Source organism: Oryzias latipes, chromosome 3 (genome assembly GCF_053564925.1).
Source record: "Oryzias latipes strain Hd-rR chromosome 3, Olatipes_Hd-rR_3.1".
NCBI classification, from domain to species: Eukaryota; Metazoa; Chordata; class Actinopteri; order Beloniformes; family Adrianichthyidae; genus Oryzias; species Oryzias latipes.
In genome coordinates this window covers 42,370,453-42,387,989 of record NC_136239.1, presented here as the reverse complement: position 1 = coordinate 42,387,989, position 17,537 = coordinate 42,370,453, and the positions used below count along the sequence as shown (strand labels likewise).

The window sequence follows — 17,537 nt, the reverse complement described above, 5'->3', positions numbered from 1 at the left end:
GTGTGGCTTTTTGACCAAATGTGTTTAGTTGTTTTACCGTGTTTTGTGTAGTTATTTTGTGCTGTTATGTTTATTTCTTTCTGCACCATGAGTGAGAGGGAGGGAGAGGAAGATGAGTTTCTATAGGAACCCTAGTGTGTAGTAATGCAATGATAATTTCAGAGATATGGTAAATGGTTACATGGTTCAAATTGTTTCATTCATTTTATTCTTATAAAAATGAAAATATCTGCAGCCTCAAATTTAGACGTATGAGAGTTCAAGAAGTACAATAAATTAAGATGAAAAACATTAATTGAATTGGAGTAAAATGACATTTAGTTAGATAAATATGTAAATTAGAGTTGTAAAAACAATTATTGACTTGGTTAGATACATAGATAAATTAGGTTTAATAAATTTAACTCCATTACTTGTTACCAATTGAAGTAATTCATCTAAGTTTTATAAGTTTTGTATATATACATCATAATGTAATTGGAAATGAGATAGAAACTCCTGCTTTTACTTTGTTCTTCTACTACAAGCAGAAACTCTTTCTTTTGCTGATGATGCAGTCATATTACTTTATTGATGGACGTAATTATAATCTTCATACGCCGTCATTAATCCCTGACTCCGTCTCACTGAAGTATAGCCTCTCTTTCTTTTTTTCTCCACGTGTCCATGGTGACTCCGTAAATCTGCGATCCATTGAGAATGTCTTTATGTACCTGCTGTGCACGTGCATTAACCCAGGGTTACCAAGTGGAGCGTAATTACGCTAACTCATATCCGGTCTTTGGAACCGACATACCCAGAGTAAGCAAGTTCAGGTGGATTTCAGCCAGAGTTCAGGCTTAAAGTCAGGGGAGTTTAAACGGGCCTTCTGGAATAACCCCCCAGTTTGCTTTGTGATGCTAGCTTAGCATGCCGTTTGCTTTTCTATTGAACTGCAGACTTCCCAATACCGTTGTTGCAGTCGAACAGAGGAGGCCACTGCAGCATGAAACAACCAAACAAATCAAAGTAGATCTGAGCAAAGAAATGTTTCAGCTCCAGATTCTAAAGGGAAGTTCAGTCTAGTGTTGGAGTTTTGGTGCTCCAGTGATTCCAAATCCAGTTTGAATTAGTTAGTAAATATTCTCAATTGGGGGGTCTTCATATATGTGTATGATAAGTTTATTAAGGCTAAGGATTAAGTTTAAGCCCATTTCTTCTCATTGCCAGCTTAGCATGCTAGTTGTGAAGCTGATTCAGGGCGCGGCGGTTACCCGCTAAACCACATCAATCTGTAGCTATAGAGCAGTTCCCAGGCCTCACGCGGGCCCCCCCACACTGCTGTAGACCTCTGGGGGCTCTCTTTGACAAACAGAGGAGCAATGTTGTGAACTCGAGAGGATCCCCTCCAGAACAGAGGAAACTAGATCAGCTCCTCTAAGCCGAGACTTCTGGTTTCTCACTCAATGAAAGGTTTTCTGAACTTTGGTTCTGGGTTCTGGTTCCAATGTTTTGTGTTGATTCACTTCAGAAACGTAAAGCGTTGAAACCCAAACGGCTGGTTTTGTTTTGATCTGGAAGGAAGAAACAACATTCATGCTATTTTTAACCCTAGTTTTCATTTTATGCATAATCTTATATAAAGCAACAAAAAACCTAAAGAACTTTTTTTAGTGAGCCGATCCAGCAGAACCTCCTAAGAGCCAGGATTTCCACCACAACGATGAACCCACACCGGCACCAGCGTTCAGTCCATTGTAAAGCCCGGTTCTGTTCAAACAGCGACCATCCATGTGCTCCATGAGTCGTGTGACGTAGCGAGGCCTCCTTTCCATCCGTCACGTGATTCGCCGTCTACCCGAACCTCCACGCCGCGTGGAGCCGGACCGGTATTCCACAGTTCTGGAAGGCAGATGAGTGGACTCATCAGCCCAAAGACGGCGGAGAAACAGAACCCATAACGTGCTTTTAAGATGCTCTCCCAGCTCAGACCCGGTTCTTATCCAGAAACCTGACTGGATCGGATCCAACTTCTGTGCAGAACCTCAAAGAATCTTCTTCTCCGGGAGGAACCAGAACCAGAGGTTCCTGCCTTCAGCTCATCTTCTCTCCACAGAGCTTCTGGTCCATTCAGAACCAGAGTTTCTTCATCCAGATCAGGTCTGGATCGGTTCGGCAGAACCGACTGACTGAACCCGCTGATGTGATCCGTGCGTGTCATTCCACTCCTCGTCCAGAGGAGGCGCAGCTCTCGGAGGAGATCTCAGCCTGCAGCAGCAGAAGAAGAGGAGGAGGAGGAAGACTCGCGGAGTTCTGGTCGGGTTCTGCTGTTTGTCCCAGAGGAAGCTGCTTCTTCTACGACTGTGGCTCACGTGACCCGGCAGAGATGGGCAGGAAGGTGACGGTGGCCACGTGCGCGCTGAACCAGTGGGTTCTGGACTTTGAAGGAAACACGGAGCGAATCCTGAGAAGTAAATTCTGTTCTGAAACCTCTGCCGGTATCGGAGAACTGGACTGAGAGGCCCCGCCCCCTGGCCTTCCAAACCGGAAGTGCCCTCACAGACGTCTATAGAGAAAGATCCCAGCTGTCAGGCATTCTATTGGTCAGGAGAACCGTTCTGGATCTGATAACTTTAACATCTTGATAAAACACATTCTTTATGATATTTTTTCTGTAGTTCAAACGGACCAATCAGACGCCTCAATAAAAGTAGGTGGAGCCTGCTGGCGCCCACGTTCAACGCTCAAATCGTTTGACAGATTAAATTTAGCTGGCGTTCATGTGGTAGGGGTGTGGCCTTCCAAAAAGCTCTCTCCTGATTGGTGAGACTGTCCTTAACTCGGACCAATCACTGACCACGTCTGACTCCAACATGGCGGTGTCCGTTTCAGGAAAAAGTGGCGACTGAATTGACTTCACTTGATTGGAGCTGGAATAAACCATTTTCTACTGGGGGGGTTGGGGGTCACAGTCACTCAGTCTAGTTCTGTGACACAGTGTAGTGAACCTGAACCGGACTCGGACTGAGAGACTGACCTGTTACAGTAACTGACTCAGTTAGTTACGTTCCTGGTTAACGTTACTTTGTGGGGAGTGGTTTTGGTGACGGCAGCTGTGTGGACGCCGCGGTGGCGTCCTCGTTTTGTGTCACGCTGCTCTGCGTGTCTCTGCAGGCGTGGAGGCGGCTAAAGCGGGCGGAGCCAAGTACCGCCTGGGTCCGGAGCTGGAGATCTGGTGAGGACGTGACGCGTGAACGGCGCCGTCCTGTGGAGCCAAACTGAGCTGCTGTGTTTGCGCCCCCTAGTGGTTACGGATGTGCGGACCACTTCTACGAGTCGGACACGCTGCTGCACAGCTTCCAGGCCCTGAAGGTTCTGCTGGAATCTCCTGTCACTCAGGACATCATCTGTGACGTGGGGATGTGGGTGTCAGCTGCTCCTCCTGGAGGTCACCTGAAGGTCAGGGGAGCGTTTCACCTTTGAACCTTTGTGCCCCCCCAGGCCCGTCATGCATCACAACGTGCGCTACAACTGCCGGGTCCTCTTCCTGAACAGGTACGGCGCCGCTTTAGGAGGACCGTACCTGTTCATGTCCACGTTCTAGAAAAGCTTCTGCCCCCCCTTGCAGGAAGATCCTGCTGATCAGACCCAAGATGCTGATGGCCAACTCTGGGGTCTACAGGGAGATGCGCTGGTTCTCGCCGTGGAACCGGCCCAGGTCAGTCCTCGCTCCTGGGATCAAACTGGAAGAGCAGCAGAGCAGCTCGAAGGGCTGAAGCCAAGCAGCAGGAAGTGATGCAGGAAGATTAAAAGCAGAATTTCAAAGTAAAAGTCTAATAGAAAATCCTGTTCCGGTGGAATTTCAAACGTCTGCGGCGTCACTGAAACAGGAAGGACCGCGCTTCGGTTCAGCGGGACGGTGACGTCATCAGGTGACCTCATGGGACTTCCTGCTTCTTTCAGGCATGTGGAGGACTACTTCCTGCCCAGGATGATCCAGGAGGTCACAGGACAGGTCAGATAGTTCTATTTTTTATACCAAACATCAGTTTTCAAGGAAATCCTCCCAAAAGTCAACATTTAGTCCAAAGTCCAGGAAAAACGTCCCAAACTTCCTTTTCCTTCACTGCAGCTGTGGTACACTAACCCCCCCATGCTCCTCAGGACACCGTCCCGTTTGGAGACTGCGTTCTGTCCACTAAGGATACCTGCATCGGAACCGAGATGTGTGCAGAACTGTGGAACCCCGACAGGTAAGAGGCGTCTTCATCCGGACCTCCGGTCCCGAAGCACAGGAACCAACTGTCCAGAGGATTTCTGCTGTCAGCAGGACCGTCTGTTGGCCCGGTTCTTCAGCTTCACCTGCAGAACCGCGGGTCTGCTCCCTCCACCTGTCTTTTCTTCACCAGAACCTCCTGCTTCCTACATCTTTATGTGATCTTGGAGATCAGGAGCTTGAAGCTCCGCCCCTTCGTCTTTTGGCTAAACATTCTCTGCCGGTTCGGACCTTCTCCAGCAGCTGGTTCTGAACATCAAGGAGGAGATGTTTGTCCTCGTAGCTGCAGTCACACTCCGTCACATCTGCAGGAGAACATGGAGAACAGGTTCCCCAAGGCCCAGAGCTGCACAGACCAACAGCTTGAGTCCCGTCTCCTCCGTCCCGGTGCGACTGTCTCTGGAGGAGCAGTGGAGGAGTGCGGCGTGCGGCGGCGTGTCTTTGAAGGTTCTTGGTCCTCAGACTCCTGCCTCAGGAGGGGGGTCTCCTGCTAACAGTCTCCAGGCGGCGGTTCTCCGCGCTGAGGCTCCTCCGCCATCCGTGGACGCGGCGCTCCGTGAACAGCCAGCTTCCTCAGCGACTGTCCTGCTGTGCAGGTGGTTGTGTGCTGAGTCAGCGGTCTTCCTCATCATGTGAAGCTTCTGACTGAGACCTGTCAACGTAAACGTCTGCTCTGGAATTCAGGCTTAACCTTTGACCTGTCAGGAAGTGACATCATGGGCTTCAATGTTTATTTATGTCCCAGAATTGTTTTGTTACCTGTGAGCTTTAAAACGACTGGAAATGTTTCATTCCTTGTGTGGAGTTCTGTGCAGCGGTTGAGCTGAAGCTGCTGTGTTCCTCAGCCCCCACATCCACATGGGCCGGGACGGCGTGGAGATCTTCACCAACTCCTCAGCCAGTCACCACGAGCTCCGCAAAGCCGACCAACGAGTCCACCTGATCCGCTCCGCCACCGCCAAGGTAACCGCCAGTTCTGCCAGCTCCACTGCCACGTTCTCCAACATTATAAACAAGACACGCCCCTTTCCTCTCACTTCCTGTTGTTTACAAAAACACTGAACGCAGAACTGATGTCTGGACTGCTGGCGTGCACCCCCCCCCGCCTGGAAAATGATTGACAGGTTGAATCTTGTGGCGTTTAAAGGGTTAAATTTCAAATCGGTTCCATGTTTGGTCGTTTTTGACTGCCCCCCCTCCCCATCTGGGTCAGGGTTCTCGGGTCCGCCGTCACCTGCCGAGGTTCAGGTTCTAACACTCAGTACTTCTGCAGTGGGGTTCTGTTTCTTCTTTTTTTTTTTTTTTTTTTTTTTTTTTTTTTTTTTTTTTTTTTTAACTTGTCCTGTCCAACAGCTGGGCAGACAGATGAGAGCTGAGGGCCTCTTGTGTTGGACATATTTTATTTTAACAAGAGGGGTTATTCATCTTCAGACAAACCAAAGGTATGTCTGAATAAACCCCTTTTGTAATTGAGGCCAAACTTTATTAATTTCAATCATGTTTGAAAATCTTTGGTGTTGGACCGGACGGAAAAGGAAAGAGGGGAAGAAGAGAGAGGGACGTTAGAGAGAGGGGGGGGTAGGAGGGTGATAATAGGAGGGGAAGGGGGGTAAGACCATGAAGCAGCATAGAGCAGACAGGTTTACTGGTTGTTTATCGTTACGGTACGGTTCAAATGTAGTACAAAAAGGGCGGGGCCTGTTCACACACACTCAAATATTATCAACACACCTGCTAGCCGCAAAAATGTCCACATGTCAACATGTACACAAAACAGATAGTGTTCACGAACGCATACCTATGCCTTAAAACCAACTAGTGTGAAATCTTTCAGTCATTCAATCATGCAAACTATTAGTGCAAAGGTGAGCTAACACCTGTGCTCAGGTGAGTGTTTATGTTCTTCTAAAATGGATGGTGGAATGTGAAAAGAAGGAGGAGGAGCGCCCAGCCACCCCCACACCCATACCCCCGCCGCAGCAGCAGCGGCAGCCGGAATTCCCCCAACGCCACACGGGAACAGGCAGGGAACAACCGCCCCCCGGGCGACCAAGACCGCCACCCAGGCCAGGGCCAGCAGGACCGCCGCGAGGCCCCCAGAGCCAGAGAGCAGGGAGGCGCAGAGGGAAAGAGAGCGCCGCCCCAGCCCAGCCAGGAAAGCAGCCCCCCGCCGCGCCGGAAGAGCCCAACGCAGGGCCCCACCGGAGAGGGACGCCCACAGCCCCAGACGAGCACCCCACCACCACCCAGGAGTTCCGGGCATCCCCCCGCCCCGACCCCAGGTACGAGCCAGGACCCCCCAAGGGAGACCCGCTCCGCACTCCAGGCAGCCACCCACCCGGCCCACGGTTGGTCCAGGTAGGAGCAAGGCAGGGGCCCGCCGCCCCCGCCCAGGAGGGGGGAACCCCGGGGAAAAAAGGGCGGCCCACAAGGGATGTTATAAATATGGCCCGACCAGGCTCGGCCATGTTGGAAGTTTGGCGGGGCCCAGCGCCCAGGGGCAAGGACCAGGACCCACCCCCCAGGGACACGAACACCCCCGGCTCAGGTGTAATATGAACCCCCCCACCGCGCGGAGAGAGCACCGCCGGGCCCAGGGAGCCGGCACCCAAGGGACACGGCCGCCATCGCCAAGGGGCCCGCACCCCCCACCAGGGAAGGGGTAGGGGACAGATGGACCCAGGTCCCACCTTCCTTGTAAAATGTGTGTGCGTGTATGGGTGTTTGAGAGGGTGTTTGTGTGCATGTGTGTGTGTTTATGTTTGAATGTATATATTGAAGGGGGAGGGGTGTGTGTACTAAGGGGGGTGCAGTTAAAATTGGCGAGTATGGCACTAAGGGGACATCTCCTGATTACTCACAGTGATGTCCCCTCACCCTCCACACCAAGGGGCCCTAAATGTCTAAGGTGCGGTTAAAATTGGCGGGTAGGGTGCCAGGAGGACATCTGCTGCTTGCTTGCAGTGATGTCCAAGCACCCCCCCTACCAAGGACCCTACATGTCTAAGGTGCAAATAAAACCGAAAGAGGGGGGGCCCACTCCATACGGCAACCATAGGAGGGGGGCCACTCCCAAGTAGCCCCCCCCAAGGCGCATCGCAGGCTAGACCCCCCACCCCCTCACCCTAATATGACGTTATATAAGGAAGGGGGTAAGTTGGGGACAGCTGGTAGACTGTCCCCCCGGTGGTCAAACAGCCGTCCCCCAGCCCACCCCCAGCAAAGGGGCCAGGGCCACCCAGCCCAGGGGCCCACCCCCGGAGGCGCCCTCACCCCAGGCCCGGCACCACCCACCCCACACAGAGAGAGAGGAGCCAGAAAGCGTTGCCCCCCCCCGGAGCAAGCCCAGGCCCCCACCCCCAGACGCCGGCCCTAGAAGAGCTCTGGTCAGGCCTCGACGGGACCGAGGAGGCCAACCGGCCGAGGCAACCACTGATTGCCTCAGCGGAGACCCCGACCCGCTAGCCCCCCCGACCCGTACTAATAATGGGCCCCCCCTCCCCCCCAGAACGCCCCCCCACAGGACAGGGCCGACAAGCCCCCCACCCCACCCCACCCCAGACCCCGCAGCCGAAGCGGGTGACACCCAGAGCGACCGGGGGCCCCGAGAGGGTTGTCCCGTCCCGTCCCAGAGCCAGGGAAGGGCCGATCCCAGCCCCAGGTGCAGATGGGCAGCCCATCCGGCGCCGCTGGGCCCCCCCCACCCGAGCAGGGCCCCCCGCCAACCCCCCCCAGCACAGGCAAAGGGACCACCCCCCCAAGCCAAGCCAGACCACCACCCCACCCCCCCACCACGCACCCCCACACCCAAGCCCAGAGGACCACGCAGCGCCCCAGCCCGCCCCACCCAGGCACCGGACCCGACCCCCCGACCAACGGAGCCCCCCACCGCCCCCGCCAGGCACCGGAAGCCCCGACCCCCACCCCAAACCACGGCAGAAGGGCAAGGAGCAGCGACGACCAAGCCCCCCACCCCCTAAGTCATGGAGTCAACCACAGGAGACCAGAGAGACTGAATTCTTTCAAAGTTACTTGAGCTTTGGGCTGACATTTTTTCCAAGCTGATATGATCAAACAGCAGATTTCTGTGTTGACTTATGTTTATATTTTTCTTGTTTTTCCAATTTATTAAAATAGTTTTTTTTGGCAATACAAAGAGTTATGAAAATGATAGATGCTAATCCTTCTTCTATATCGATGGCACTCATGTCACCAAGCACACAAAGTGACGGTGAGGCAGTGATTGAAACCTTAAGCCAGACTGATAGATCGGCACATACCTGCTGCCAGAGAGCCTGGACAGGCGTGCAGAACCATAGTGCATGCATGTAATTGTCGGGTAGATTATTATCACAGTGCTCGCAAATGTCTGAGTTACTGAGACCCATCTTGAACATCCTCTGTCCAGTGTAGTAAATTCTGTGAAGAGTTTTGAGATGGATTAGCTGCAGATTTGGACTTTTTGTCAGTTTAAAGGTGTTTAGACAAAGTTCTGACCAGAAGCTTTCATCTGTGCTGATGCTCAAATCCGCATCCCATTTTGTTGTCGGAAGTGAAATATTATTATCTAAATTACATAAAAGTTTGTATATTTTGGAGAGAGTTCTATTCATTGAAAAATTAATCAGAGTGGTAACTACATCTGGTAGCTTTAAATCGTCGTCTTTAATTTTATACTTTTTAGTAATACTTGATTTAAGTTGCTGATATTCCAAGAAGTTATTTATTCCATGTTTGTCTTGAAGTTCCTGGGGAGTTATGAATCTTCTATTAATAATTACGTGCTCTAGTTGTTTTATGCCCCCTGCTTGCCAAGCTGGGAAGTGAATCATTTTTTTGTTAATAAGGATGTCCGGGTTGTTCCAGATGGGTGTCATTTTGCACGGTTGAATTGATGATTTTGATATTTTGAGAAATTCCCACCAGGCTGTTAAGGTGGCATTTATATTAATGCTTTTGAAACAATCCTGTTTTTTAACTGTTTGGCTAATAAATGGTAGCTGTGACAGGTTGATCTTTCCACATAACACCTGTTCCAAGTCTAACCATGAGTTGGTTTCTGGATTATTTTTTAACCATTTTAAGATATATTGTAATCTATTTGCAAGAAAGTATTTGTGGAAATTAGGTAGTTCTAATCCTCCACAGCTTTTTGCAGATTTTAAAGTTTTTAGACTAATTCTTGCAGGTTTGTTGTTCCATAGAAAGCTTGATATGGATGAGTCTAATGTTTTGAACCATTTTAATGGCGGTTGTGTGGGAATCATTGAGAAGAGATAATTAACTTTGGGTAAGATTTTCATTTTAACCGTGGCTACCTTGCCCATAAGGGACAGAGGCAGGTTGGTCCAGCGTGTTAGATCGTCCTGTATGTTTTTCAGTAATGGGGTGTGGTTTAGCTGCACCAGTTCTGATAGTTTGGGGGAAAAGTAGATACCCAGATATTTGATATTTCCTGTTTTAACTGGAATTGTGAGTCTTTGTTCCATATTCCTGTTGAGTGGTAATAAAACAGACTTATTCCAATTAATGGAATAGTCTGATATGGAGGAGAATTCATTTATGATCATTGCTGTTTCATTTACAGAATGTAAATTCCTTAAAAACAGTAATATGTCATCCACATAAAGACTAATTTTATGATGGCTGTGTTTGGTTTTTATTCCTATAATGCTCTCATTCTGTCTTATTGCTGCAGCTAAAGGCTCAATGAATATAGCAAAAAGAGAAGGAGAGAGTGGGCAGCCCTGTCTGGTTCCTCTTCCAAGAAAAAACCTGTTTGAAGTCTGTTTATTAGTTCTAACTGATGCATTGGGGTTGTGATATAATATTTTGATCCAATTGATGAATGCTTCTCCAAAACCAAACTTATGGAGGGCAGCAATAAGGAACTTCCAATTAACTCTGTCAAAGGCTTTTTCAGCATCCAGCGATAGTACCGTCATTTCCTGGTTTTTAATGGTGGCAAAGTCTATTATATTAACAAGTCTTCGGAGATTGTCATCCGAGTGTCTGCCTTTGATGAATCCAGTCTGGTCGAAGTGAATTATGTGAGGAGTGATTTTTTCTATTCTCTGTGCTAGTGCTTTGCAGATAATTTTTACATCTGCATTGATTAAAGAAATGGGGCGATAGCTTGAAGGACTAGTGGGATCTTTGTCTGGTTTTAGAAGAAGAATTATGTTGGCTGAGTTCATGTTAGGTGGCATTGATTGGCTCTCATTAATAGATGTGACAGTTTTATAAAATGTTGGTGCCAGTTGTTCCCAGAATTCTTTATAAAACTCAGCAGGAAAGCCGTCAGGCCCTGGTGCTTTACCATTGGGCATAAGTAACAGAGCTTCATGAAGTTCAGACGGCGAGAGCGGAGAGTCTAAGTTTGTGATTTGATCCTCATTTAGCCTGGGTAGGTTTACATTATTAAGAAATGAGTCAATACTTTGCTCTGACGGATTGATCTGCGGTGTGTACAGGTTTTTATAAAAGTTTTCAAATGCGTTATTAATTTTGACCGGGTCATGGGTGACATTTCCTGTTTGGTCCATAATAGAGGTGATTGATGATTTTTCTCTGTTAATTTTAAGCTGATTAGCCAGAAATTTGCCAGATTTATTAGAGTTTTCAAATCTTTCAAGTCGTAGCCTTTGTATTTGAAATTGTGTTTGTTTATTAATGATGTCATTTAACTGCAGCTTTAAATTTTTCAGATCTCCCAGAATGTGTTCCTGTGCAGAAGCAGCAGAAGCAGTCTCCAGGGTTTTGATTTTATTTTCTAATTCTAATAAATCTGCTTTCTCTTTGCGTTTTTTGTGCGTTGAATAAGAAATGATTTTCCCTCTCATGACTGCCTTTGCTGTTTCCCAAAGAAGACACTGTGAAATATCGGGAGTATTGTTGAAGTCTAAGAAGGTTGCCCACTCTTTTTTAAAGAATTCAAGAAATTCCTGGTCCTTTAACAGAGACGTATTAAACCTCCAGGTTGTACCAGAGGGTGTGGATTTTTCCCTAGAAATGTTTACAGAGACTGGTGCGTGATCACTGATAATAATTGGATGGATATTGGAGCTTTGAATATTTTTTAAAAGAGAGTTACTGATTAATAAATAGTCTAAACGGGAGTGTGAATAGTGAACTGGAGAAAAAAAGGTGAACCCTTTAGTGTTTGGATGACATGAGCGCCACGCGTTGCAGAGACCCAGATCATTCATGTACTGCTTTAGAATACTTGCAGATCGCCATGTACGCTGGTTTGCTGCTGTGCTGAGTCTGTCAAGTTCAGGGTCCAAAACAAGGTTGAAGTCTCCTCCTATAATGATTGTGGAGTCAGAGTGGACTGAGAGTGAGGTGAAGAATCTGTGAAAGAAGGAAGAGTCGTCAAAATTAGGACCGTATACACTCGCTATACAAAAGTCCTTGTTCTGAATGGATATATTAATGATTACAAATCTGCCTTCTGGGTCAGTAACTGTATCCTTATGAGTAAAATTAAGATTTTTATTAATTAAAACAGCAACTCCTCGTTGTTTGGAGTTGTAACTGGCAGAGTATATAACTGGAAATTGTAAGCAGCACATAAGGTGATTCAAAGAATTCGATAAATGGGTCTCCTGCAGTAGAGCTATATAGAAACAGAACTGAATGGTTGCCGAGCGTCTAACCTTTGGGGGCGGGGTTTCAGACTGGGGGCATCTACTTGTACGCCAACCAGAGAGGCTGCGACGGGGACCGGGTCTACTATGACGGCTGTGCCATGGTGGCTGTGAACGGGGACGTGGTTGCTCGGGGCGACCAGTTTTCCCTGGACGACGTGGTGAGTCTGCAGGCAGCTGTTGCCGTGGCGACCGCAGCTGCTCGTCAGAATCACCTGAGCGTTTGTGTTCCAGGAAGTGGTGACGGCCACTCTGGACCTGGAGGACGTCCGCAGCTACAGAGGAGAGCACCTCCAGCCCGCCATGGTGAGCTGCCAATCCAGACGCAGAGCCCCGCCCCCACCCTCAGACACAAACCAACCCGGCTGCCGTTCCCCAAACGACCACCGGAGGCGGTTTCATGTTAAAAAGTTTGAAGTTCAGAGAAACGGTTCCTCACGTCAGAACCTCTCTGCTTGGTTCTGGTCTCAGAAAAGCGAGACCCAAGCGTTTCTGCGGGTCAAAGTGGACTTTTCCTTATCGACCAGCGACGATGTCTTCCTGCCGACCCAGCAGCCCCTGCAGTGGCGGTTCCACACCCCGGAGGAGGAGATCAGGTGCGGCCGTCAGGTGTGTGTGGGGGCGGGGCTCTCTGAGCGGAGGTGTGACTCCTGGCTTCCTCCACAGCTTGGGTCCGGCCTGCTGGCTGTGGGATTACCTCCGGAGGAGCGGACAGGTGAGCCGGCCGCTTCGGTTCCGGCGGGCTGAGGGGGTGCTGACGTTCTGGTTGGGTTTCAGGCGGGGTTCCTGCTGCCTCTGAGCGGCGGCGTGGACAGCTCCTCCACCGCCTGCATCGTGCACAGCATGTGCACGCTGCTCTGCGCCGCGGTGGCGGATGGAAGTGAGTCCGGCCCACTTTAAAGGTCTGAGCATGCTCAGTGCAACTCTTACTGACTTCTCACAGACCTGCAGGTTCTGGAGGACGTCCGCCGGGTCGTGGGCGACACGTCGTACGACCCGCAGGACCCCAAGGAGCTGTGTGGGCGGGTCTTCACCACCTGCTACATGTCGAGCGAAAACTCCTCAGAAGACACGCGCAGCAGAGCCAGAGAGCTGGCCGCCCAGATTGGCAGGTTCGATTCCGCTCTTCCGTCTGTGAGGCTGTGGTGCCGGGCCCATAAGACTAGTGAAATGGGTCGGGTCCAAAGCTGATCCTGGACCTGTGACCAGCCTGCAGACCTCAGATGCTCAGACCCACTGAGTTGGATGGTCCAGTGACCAGCCGGCTCTGAGAAGAGAGGGAGGTTTCCAACAAGCAACATTTGTTTGGATGCTCAGCCCATTTCCTGCTGTCGACCCCCATCAGTTTGGGGGGAGGGGGCTCTATCTTCACTTTTCTGCTTATTTTTATATTATTGGTTGAATGCTGTAAAGCATTCAACCCTTTGTTTTCCTGTTTCTCTTTATTTATTCTTCTTCTATATATCTTCCGCCGTTTTTCTGCACTTAACTCCTTCTACAATTTTAACCTATTTTAACCATACAACTTTTAGACTGTTCAATTCCTTCAGCTAATTAACGCTATGACTTTTGGTTTTTCAAATCCTTCAAATTTTTAAGATATTCCATTTTTTCCGGGATTTTTTGCCCTATTAAAATACATAGGGAAGTTATGGTGCATGAGGTTCCCGGTTCGAGGCCCGGTTCGGACACTTCAAATTTTTTAACCATTCAACTATTAAAATGTTCAACTCTTTCAACTTATTACAGTTATTACTTTTGGTCATTCAAATCATTGAACTTTTTAAGATATTCCAGGATTTTCCAGGATTTTTGCTCCATTAAAATACATAGGGAATCCTTGTGCTTAACTTCTTTTACAGTTTTTCGCCTATTTTAACCATTTACTTTTAAAATGTTGAGCTCTTTCCGCTCTGTTCAGCCATTTCTTTAACAAATTAAGCTTTCTTTCAGCAATACAGCATTCAACCCTGCATTTTCGTCTGGAAATGCAGCTCCTTCTAGTTTATTTTGTTTTAATGTAAAGCACTTTGTGTCATGTTGTTAGAGGAAAAGTGTTGCATGAATAAAGTTTGATTTGATCAGTGGGAAGCCCCGCCCCCTTCCTGCCTGTACCGACTCCTTTTCAGATGCTTTTATTTTGGTAGGTTTTAGTTTTCTTCTTCCTGGATCCATAATTGTTTCATTTGGGATTCTTATCCATGGAAGCTGCTGCCTCTGCCTGCTGTGCACGTGACGTGCACACTCACTCTGCTCTTCCTTGCAGCACACACCTGAACTTCAGCATCGACGCCGCAGTGAAAGGCATTCTGGGAATCTTCTCTGCTGTAACCGGACACTGGCCTTGCTTCCGTGCCAGAGGGGGGAGCCACCGAGAGAACCTGGCTCTGCAGAATGTGCAGGTGACCCCCCCCATAAGCTCTGAGCTCACTTCCTGTTCAGGTGGAGGCAGGGCGTTTGGAAAGGTGTGTTTGTGTTCCAGGCCCGGGTCAGGATGGTGTTAGCTTACCTGTTCGCCCAGCTGAGCCTGTGGGCCCGCGGGAGACCCGGGGGTCTGTTGGTTCTGGGTTCTGCCAATGTTGATGAGAGGTTAACCCCCACCCCACCCCACACACACACACACACACAGTTTGTCTAATGATAAGTGGCACCAAATGCTAACGATGCTAAAAGCCCTGAAAGCTGGAAGTGCTGCTACATGACAGCTAGATATGCTAACCTTTGGCTAACGATGCTAAAGGACACGGCGTCTGTTGGTCACTTTATGGACATGATCGGGATTTTTGGAGGCGTGTCCTGAGGTGGATCACATGAGTGGGACCTTGGCTGGCATGGGTTCCCGCTCACCTGGATCATCTGGACTGAACCTTCTGTTCCTGTTCTTCAGCCTGACCGGGTACTTCACCAAATACGACTGCTCCAGCGCAGACATCAACCCCATTGGTGGCATCAGTAAGACGGACCTGCGGGGGTTCCTGCGGTACTGTGCAGACCGCTTCCAGCTCAGTGCTCTGGACGGGTGAGGCTCACTCCCAACCGGATCCTTCCAGCCGGGCTCCCAGAGACGGCAGCGGGGCAATTCTTTTCTGCTCTCTCTGCAGCATCCTAAAGGCTCCGCCCACCGCTGAGCTTGAGCCGCTAACCGATGGACAGGTGTCCCAGACGGATGAGGTGAGCACCAAACTAAACACGAGTCGGTTTCTTCTTTTTTCTGAAGAAAGTGTCGTTAGAAGATCATTTTTCCGTTTGACACAAAAATGAAAAAAAAGAGCGAAAACGATTCTGCCGGTTTATGAGACGAGAGAATCAAAGGCCTGTGAGGCCTCGGTGATGTCGTCAGCACCATCATGGTTTCCTGGCGCCTAACTCACGAAGCCGCCATGCCCACATCCCCACATTGAATGAGGAACTGGTGGTGTGTGTGTTGGTAGGGGGGGTGGGGGTTCTGTTCTCTGAGTGGGGACAGCAGTGAAAGGCGCATGAGACGCGTCGGGTCGGTCCTGCAGAACTTCAAACCCAGAGTTGCAGCAGTTCACAGAGGCTGCTCAGAGGGACCCCCTCCCCCCAATGACCCCTCCAGCAAAGAGAGGTCGGTTCTGACCCGACCAGAAGCTTGTAGAAGACGCAAACCAGCCCTGGTTCCGTCCCCCTGCAGGCCGACATGGGCATGACGTACTCCGAGCTGTCTGTGATCGGACGTTTGAGGAAGATCTCCAAATGCGGCCCGTTCAGCATGTTCTGTAAGCTGATCCAGGCGTGGAAGGACGTTCTGTCACCGGCAGAGGTCAGTCCTGCTTTCACGTCGCCGTGTCGGCCTCCGTCCGCTGCGCTCACTGTTTGGTTTTCTCCTTCAGGTGGCTCAAAAGGTCAAACGTTTCTTCAGGATGTACTCTGTGAACCGTCACAAGATGACCACAGTGACGCCGTCTTACCACGCTGAGAGCTACAGTCCTGATGACAACCGCTTCGACCTGCGACCTTTCCTCTACGACACTCGCTGGAGGTGGCAGTTCAAGACCATCGATGAGCAGGTAAGCCGCGATAGTCTCTGTTTCAGAGAACATTGACGCTGACCAATGTTGGCGTCCGATGGCGACAGTGATCATGATCCCTCCTTTATATTGACCACACTCACATCTGCATTTGACTTAACACAAAGCTTTGAACCTTCGCTGACTCTGTGCTTTCAAGTGTCAGTGGACTAAGATACCTTCAGGAGCTGCCTCGTCTGCTCCAGGTCAGAACAACAACCTTGCAAATACAAGTATTGAAAAAAAGCCTAGAGAGTGATGACCGTTAGTACCATAACGGCTGGGTAGCTCGGTTGGTAAGGTAAAGGGCTGCCACGCAGGAATCCAGGGTTCAATTCCCGGAGGGGAACAAACAATGGTACTGGGGGAAATTACCATATCAATTGATATAAGCACTTCAAATCACCCAGTGGGGACCCTTAACGCTACGGTCTCCCGGGCGCAGCTTGTCTGCAGCTCACCGTTCCTCCAGGGGAGGGGTCAAATGCGGAGAACAAACACACCTAGGTGTGGGACTTCTTCTTCATCTGTTTCAATGACGGTTCATCAAAATAAGAACTAAATCTCTGAAGAAAAGGCAAGGATTTAATCAAGTTTAAACTTCAAAAATAAACAATCTGGAAGGGGAGACGTGGTCCTCAACTGTTAGCACAACATATGACGGCGTCCCATCACTGTTATCATCATCATGCTAAGCTGGCGTCATGGACTGTAGCCACCGGCTGGATCCCGAGGTGAACTCTATGCAGATGATAGATTCATGTTAGGAGGATGACAAATACTCTCCATAGAATCACATGATCACACGGATCAGATGATCACACCAGATCACATAGGATCGCCTGATCATATCAGATCACACCAGATCACATGCTGTAATCGGATCAGATGATCACTGCTTTGTTTTTTTTAACTCTGTAAATCTTTACTTCTTGCACAGGTTAAACATTAAGACACCACTGAAAAGAGAACTTTGGATCAGATTCTGTTTGTTTTTGGCTCCAACGTATTTTTGGGAAGGGGGACACCTTAAAAAATCAAAACCTTTATGAGATTAGGCTGAACAGTGATGTACATGTTTAAATGTTTGCATAAAAGTTTGTAACTATTGGGCGTGTTCTTTTGTACTTTTTGTTTATGTGTTTGTTTGTGGATATTTGTGTGTTTTGTGTAGATGTGTGTGTTTTGTCAGGTCTCTTTAAAGCTGTCATGAGCATCTTAAACCGACTTTTCTTTTCAGTTGTCACAGTTGGAAACGAAGGCAGAGCAGTGAGAAGCTGACAGACGCATCATCAGTCAGGAGTTCCAACTTCCTAACTGCACCTGAACGCATCGGTTTCTGTATTGATGCTATTTTTATGAACGGTTTCTACATGAAACCATGAACCAAAGTTTTCTGCTCCTAGATTAAACCTGTTTTCAAACTACAATAAAAAGACTTTTAATGTGAAGCTCCCTGACTCTGAATCTGAAAAGACTTTTATTCTGAAGGAAAGTTTCTTTGAAGTTAACAGTTTAAGACTTCTGTCACCAAGGCTAAAATTTGGGGGGGGTTAAACGAGAACAGCCTGCTCCTTACAAGATGTTGCCATGGCAACAATG

At 49.0% G+C, this 17,537-nt stretch overlaps 1 protein-coding gene across 4 annotated transcripts; it reads left to right on the top strand.

The window, feature by feature from the left end:
- The first annotated feature begins 1,874 nt into the window (after window positions 1–1,874).
- Window positions 1,875–17,386, top strand: nadsyn1 (NAD synthetase 1). 4 transcript variants are annotated; one of them, XM_023953820.2, is made up of 21 exons: window positions 1,875–2,450; window positions 3,154–3,214; window positions 3,285–3,401; window positions 3,481–3,534; window positions 3,608–3,697; window positions 3,943–3,994; window positions 4,144–4,232; window positions 5,101–5,218; window positions 11,934–12,065; window positions 12,139–12,210; window positions 12,376–12,500; window positions 12,571–12,619; window positions 12,682–12,784; window positions 12,848–13,016; window positions 14,171–14,306; window positions 14,387–14,493; window positions 14,792–14,923; window positions 15,006–15,075; window positions 15,560–15,688; window positions 15,759–15,935; window positions 17,176–17,386. In XM_023953820.2, the coding sequence occupies exons 1-21, from the start codon at window positions 2,366–2,368 to the stop codon at window positions 17,206–17,208; spliced, it is 2,100 nt and encodes a 699-aa protein (XP_023809588.1). In that variant the 5' UTR covers window positions 1,875–2,365; the 3' UTR covers window positions 17,209–17,386. The 4 variants fall into 4 exon arrangements, with proteins under 4 accessions (XP_023809588.1, XP_023809589.1, XP_023809590.1 ...); XM_023953822.2 differs by having other exon boundaries at window positions 2,304–2,450; window positions 3,870–3,994; XM_023953821.2 differs by lacking the exons at window positions 3,943–3,994; window positions 4,144–4,232.
- The last annotated feature ends 151 nt before the right edge of the window (window positions 17,387–17,537 follow it).

Bases quoted from the DNA above. Each gene is read 5' to 3' on its own strand.
- nadsyn1 (XM_023953820.2), top strand. From the start codon at position 2,366: ATGGGCAGGAAGGTGACGGTGGCCACGTGCGCGCTGAACCAGTGGGTT. The intron at 3,215-3,284 runs GTGAGGACGTGA...TGCGCCCCCTAG, and splicing joins GGTCCGGAGCTGGAGATCTG to TGGTTACGGATGTGCGGACC. The intron at 15,076-15,559 runs GTGAGCACCAAA...GTCCCCCTGCAG, and splicing joins AGGTGTCCCAGACGGATGAG to GCCGACATGGGCATGACGTA.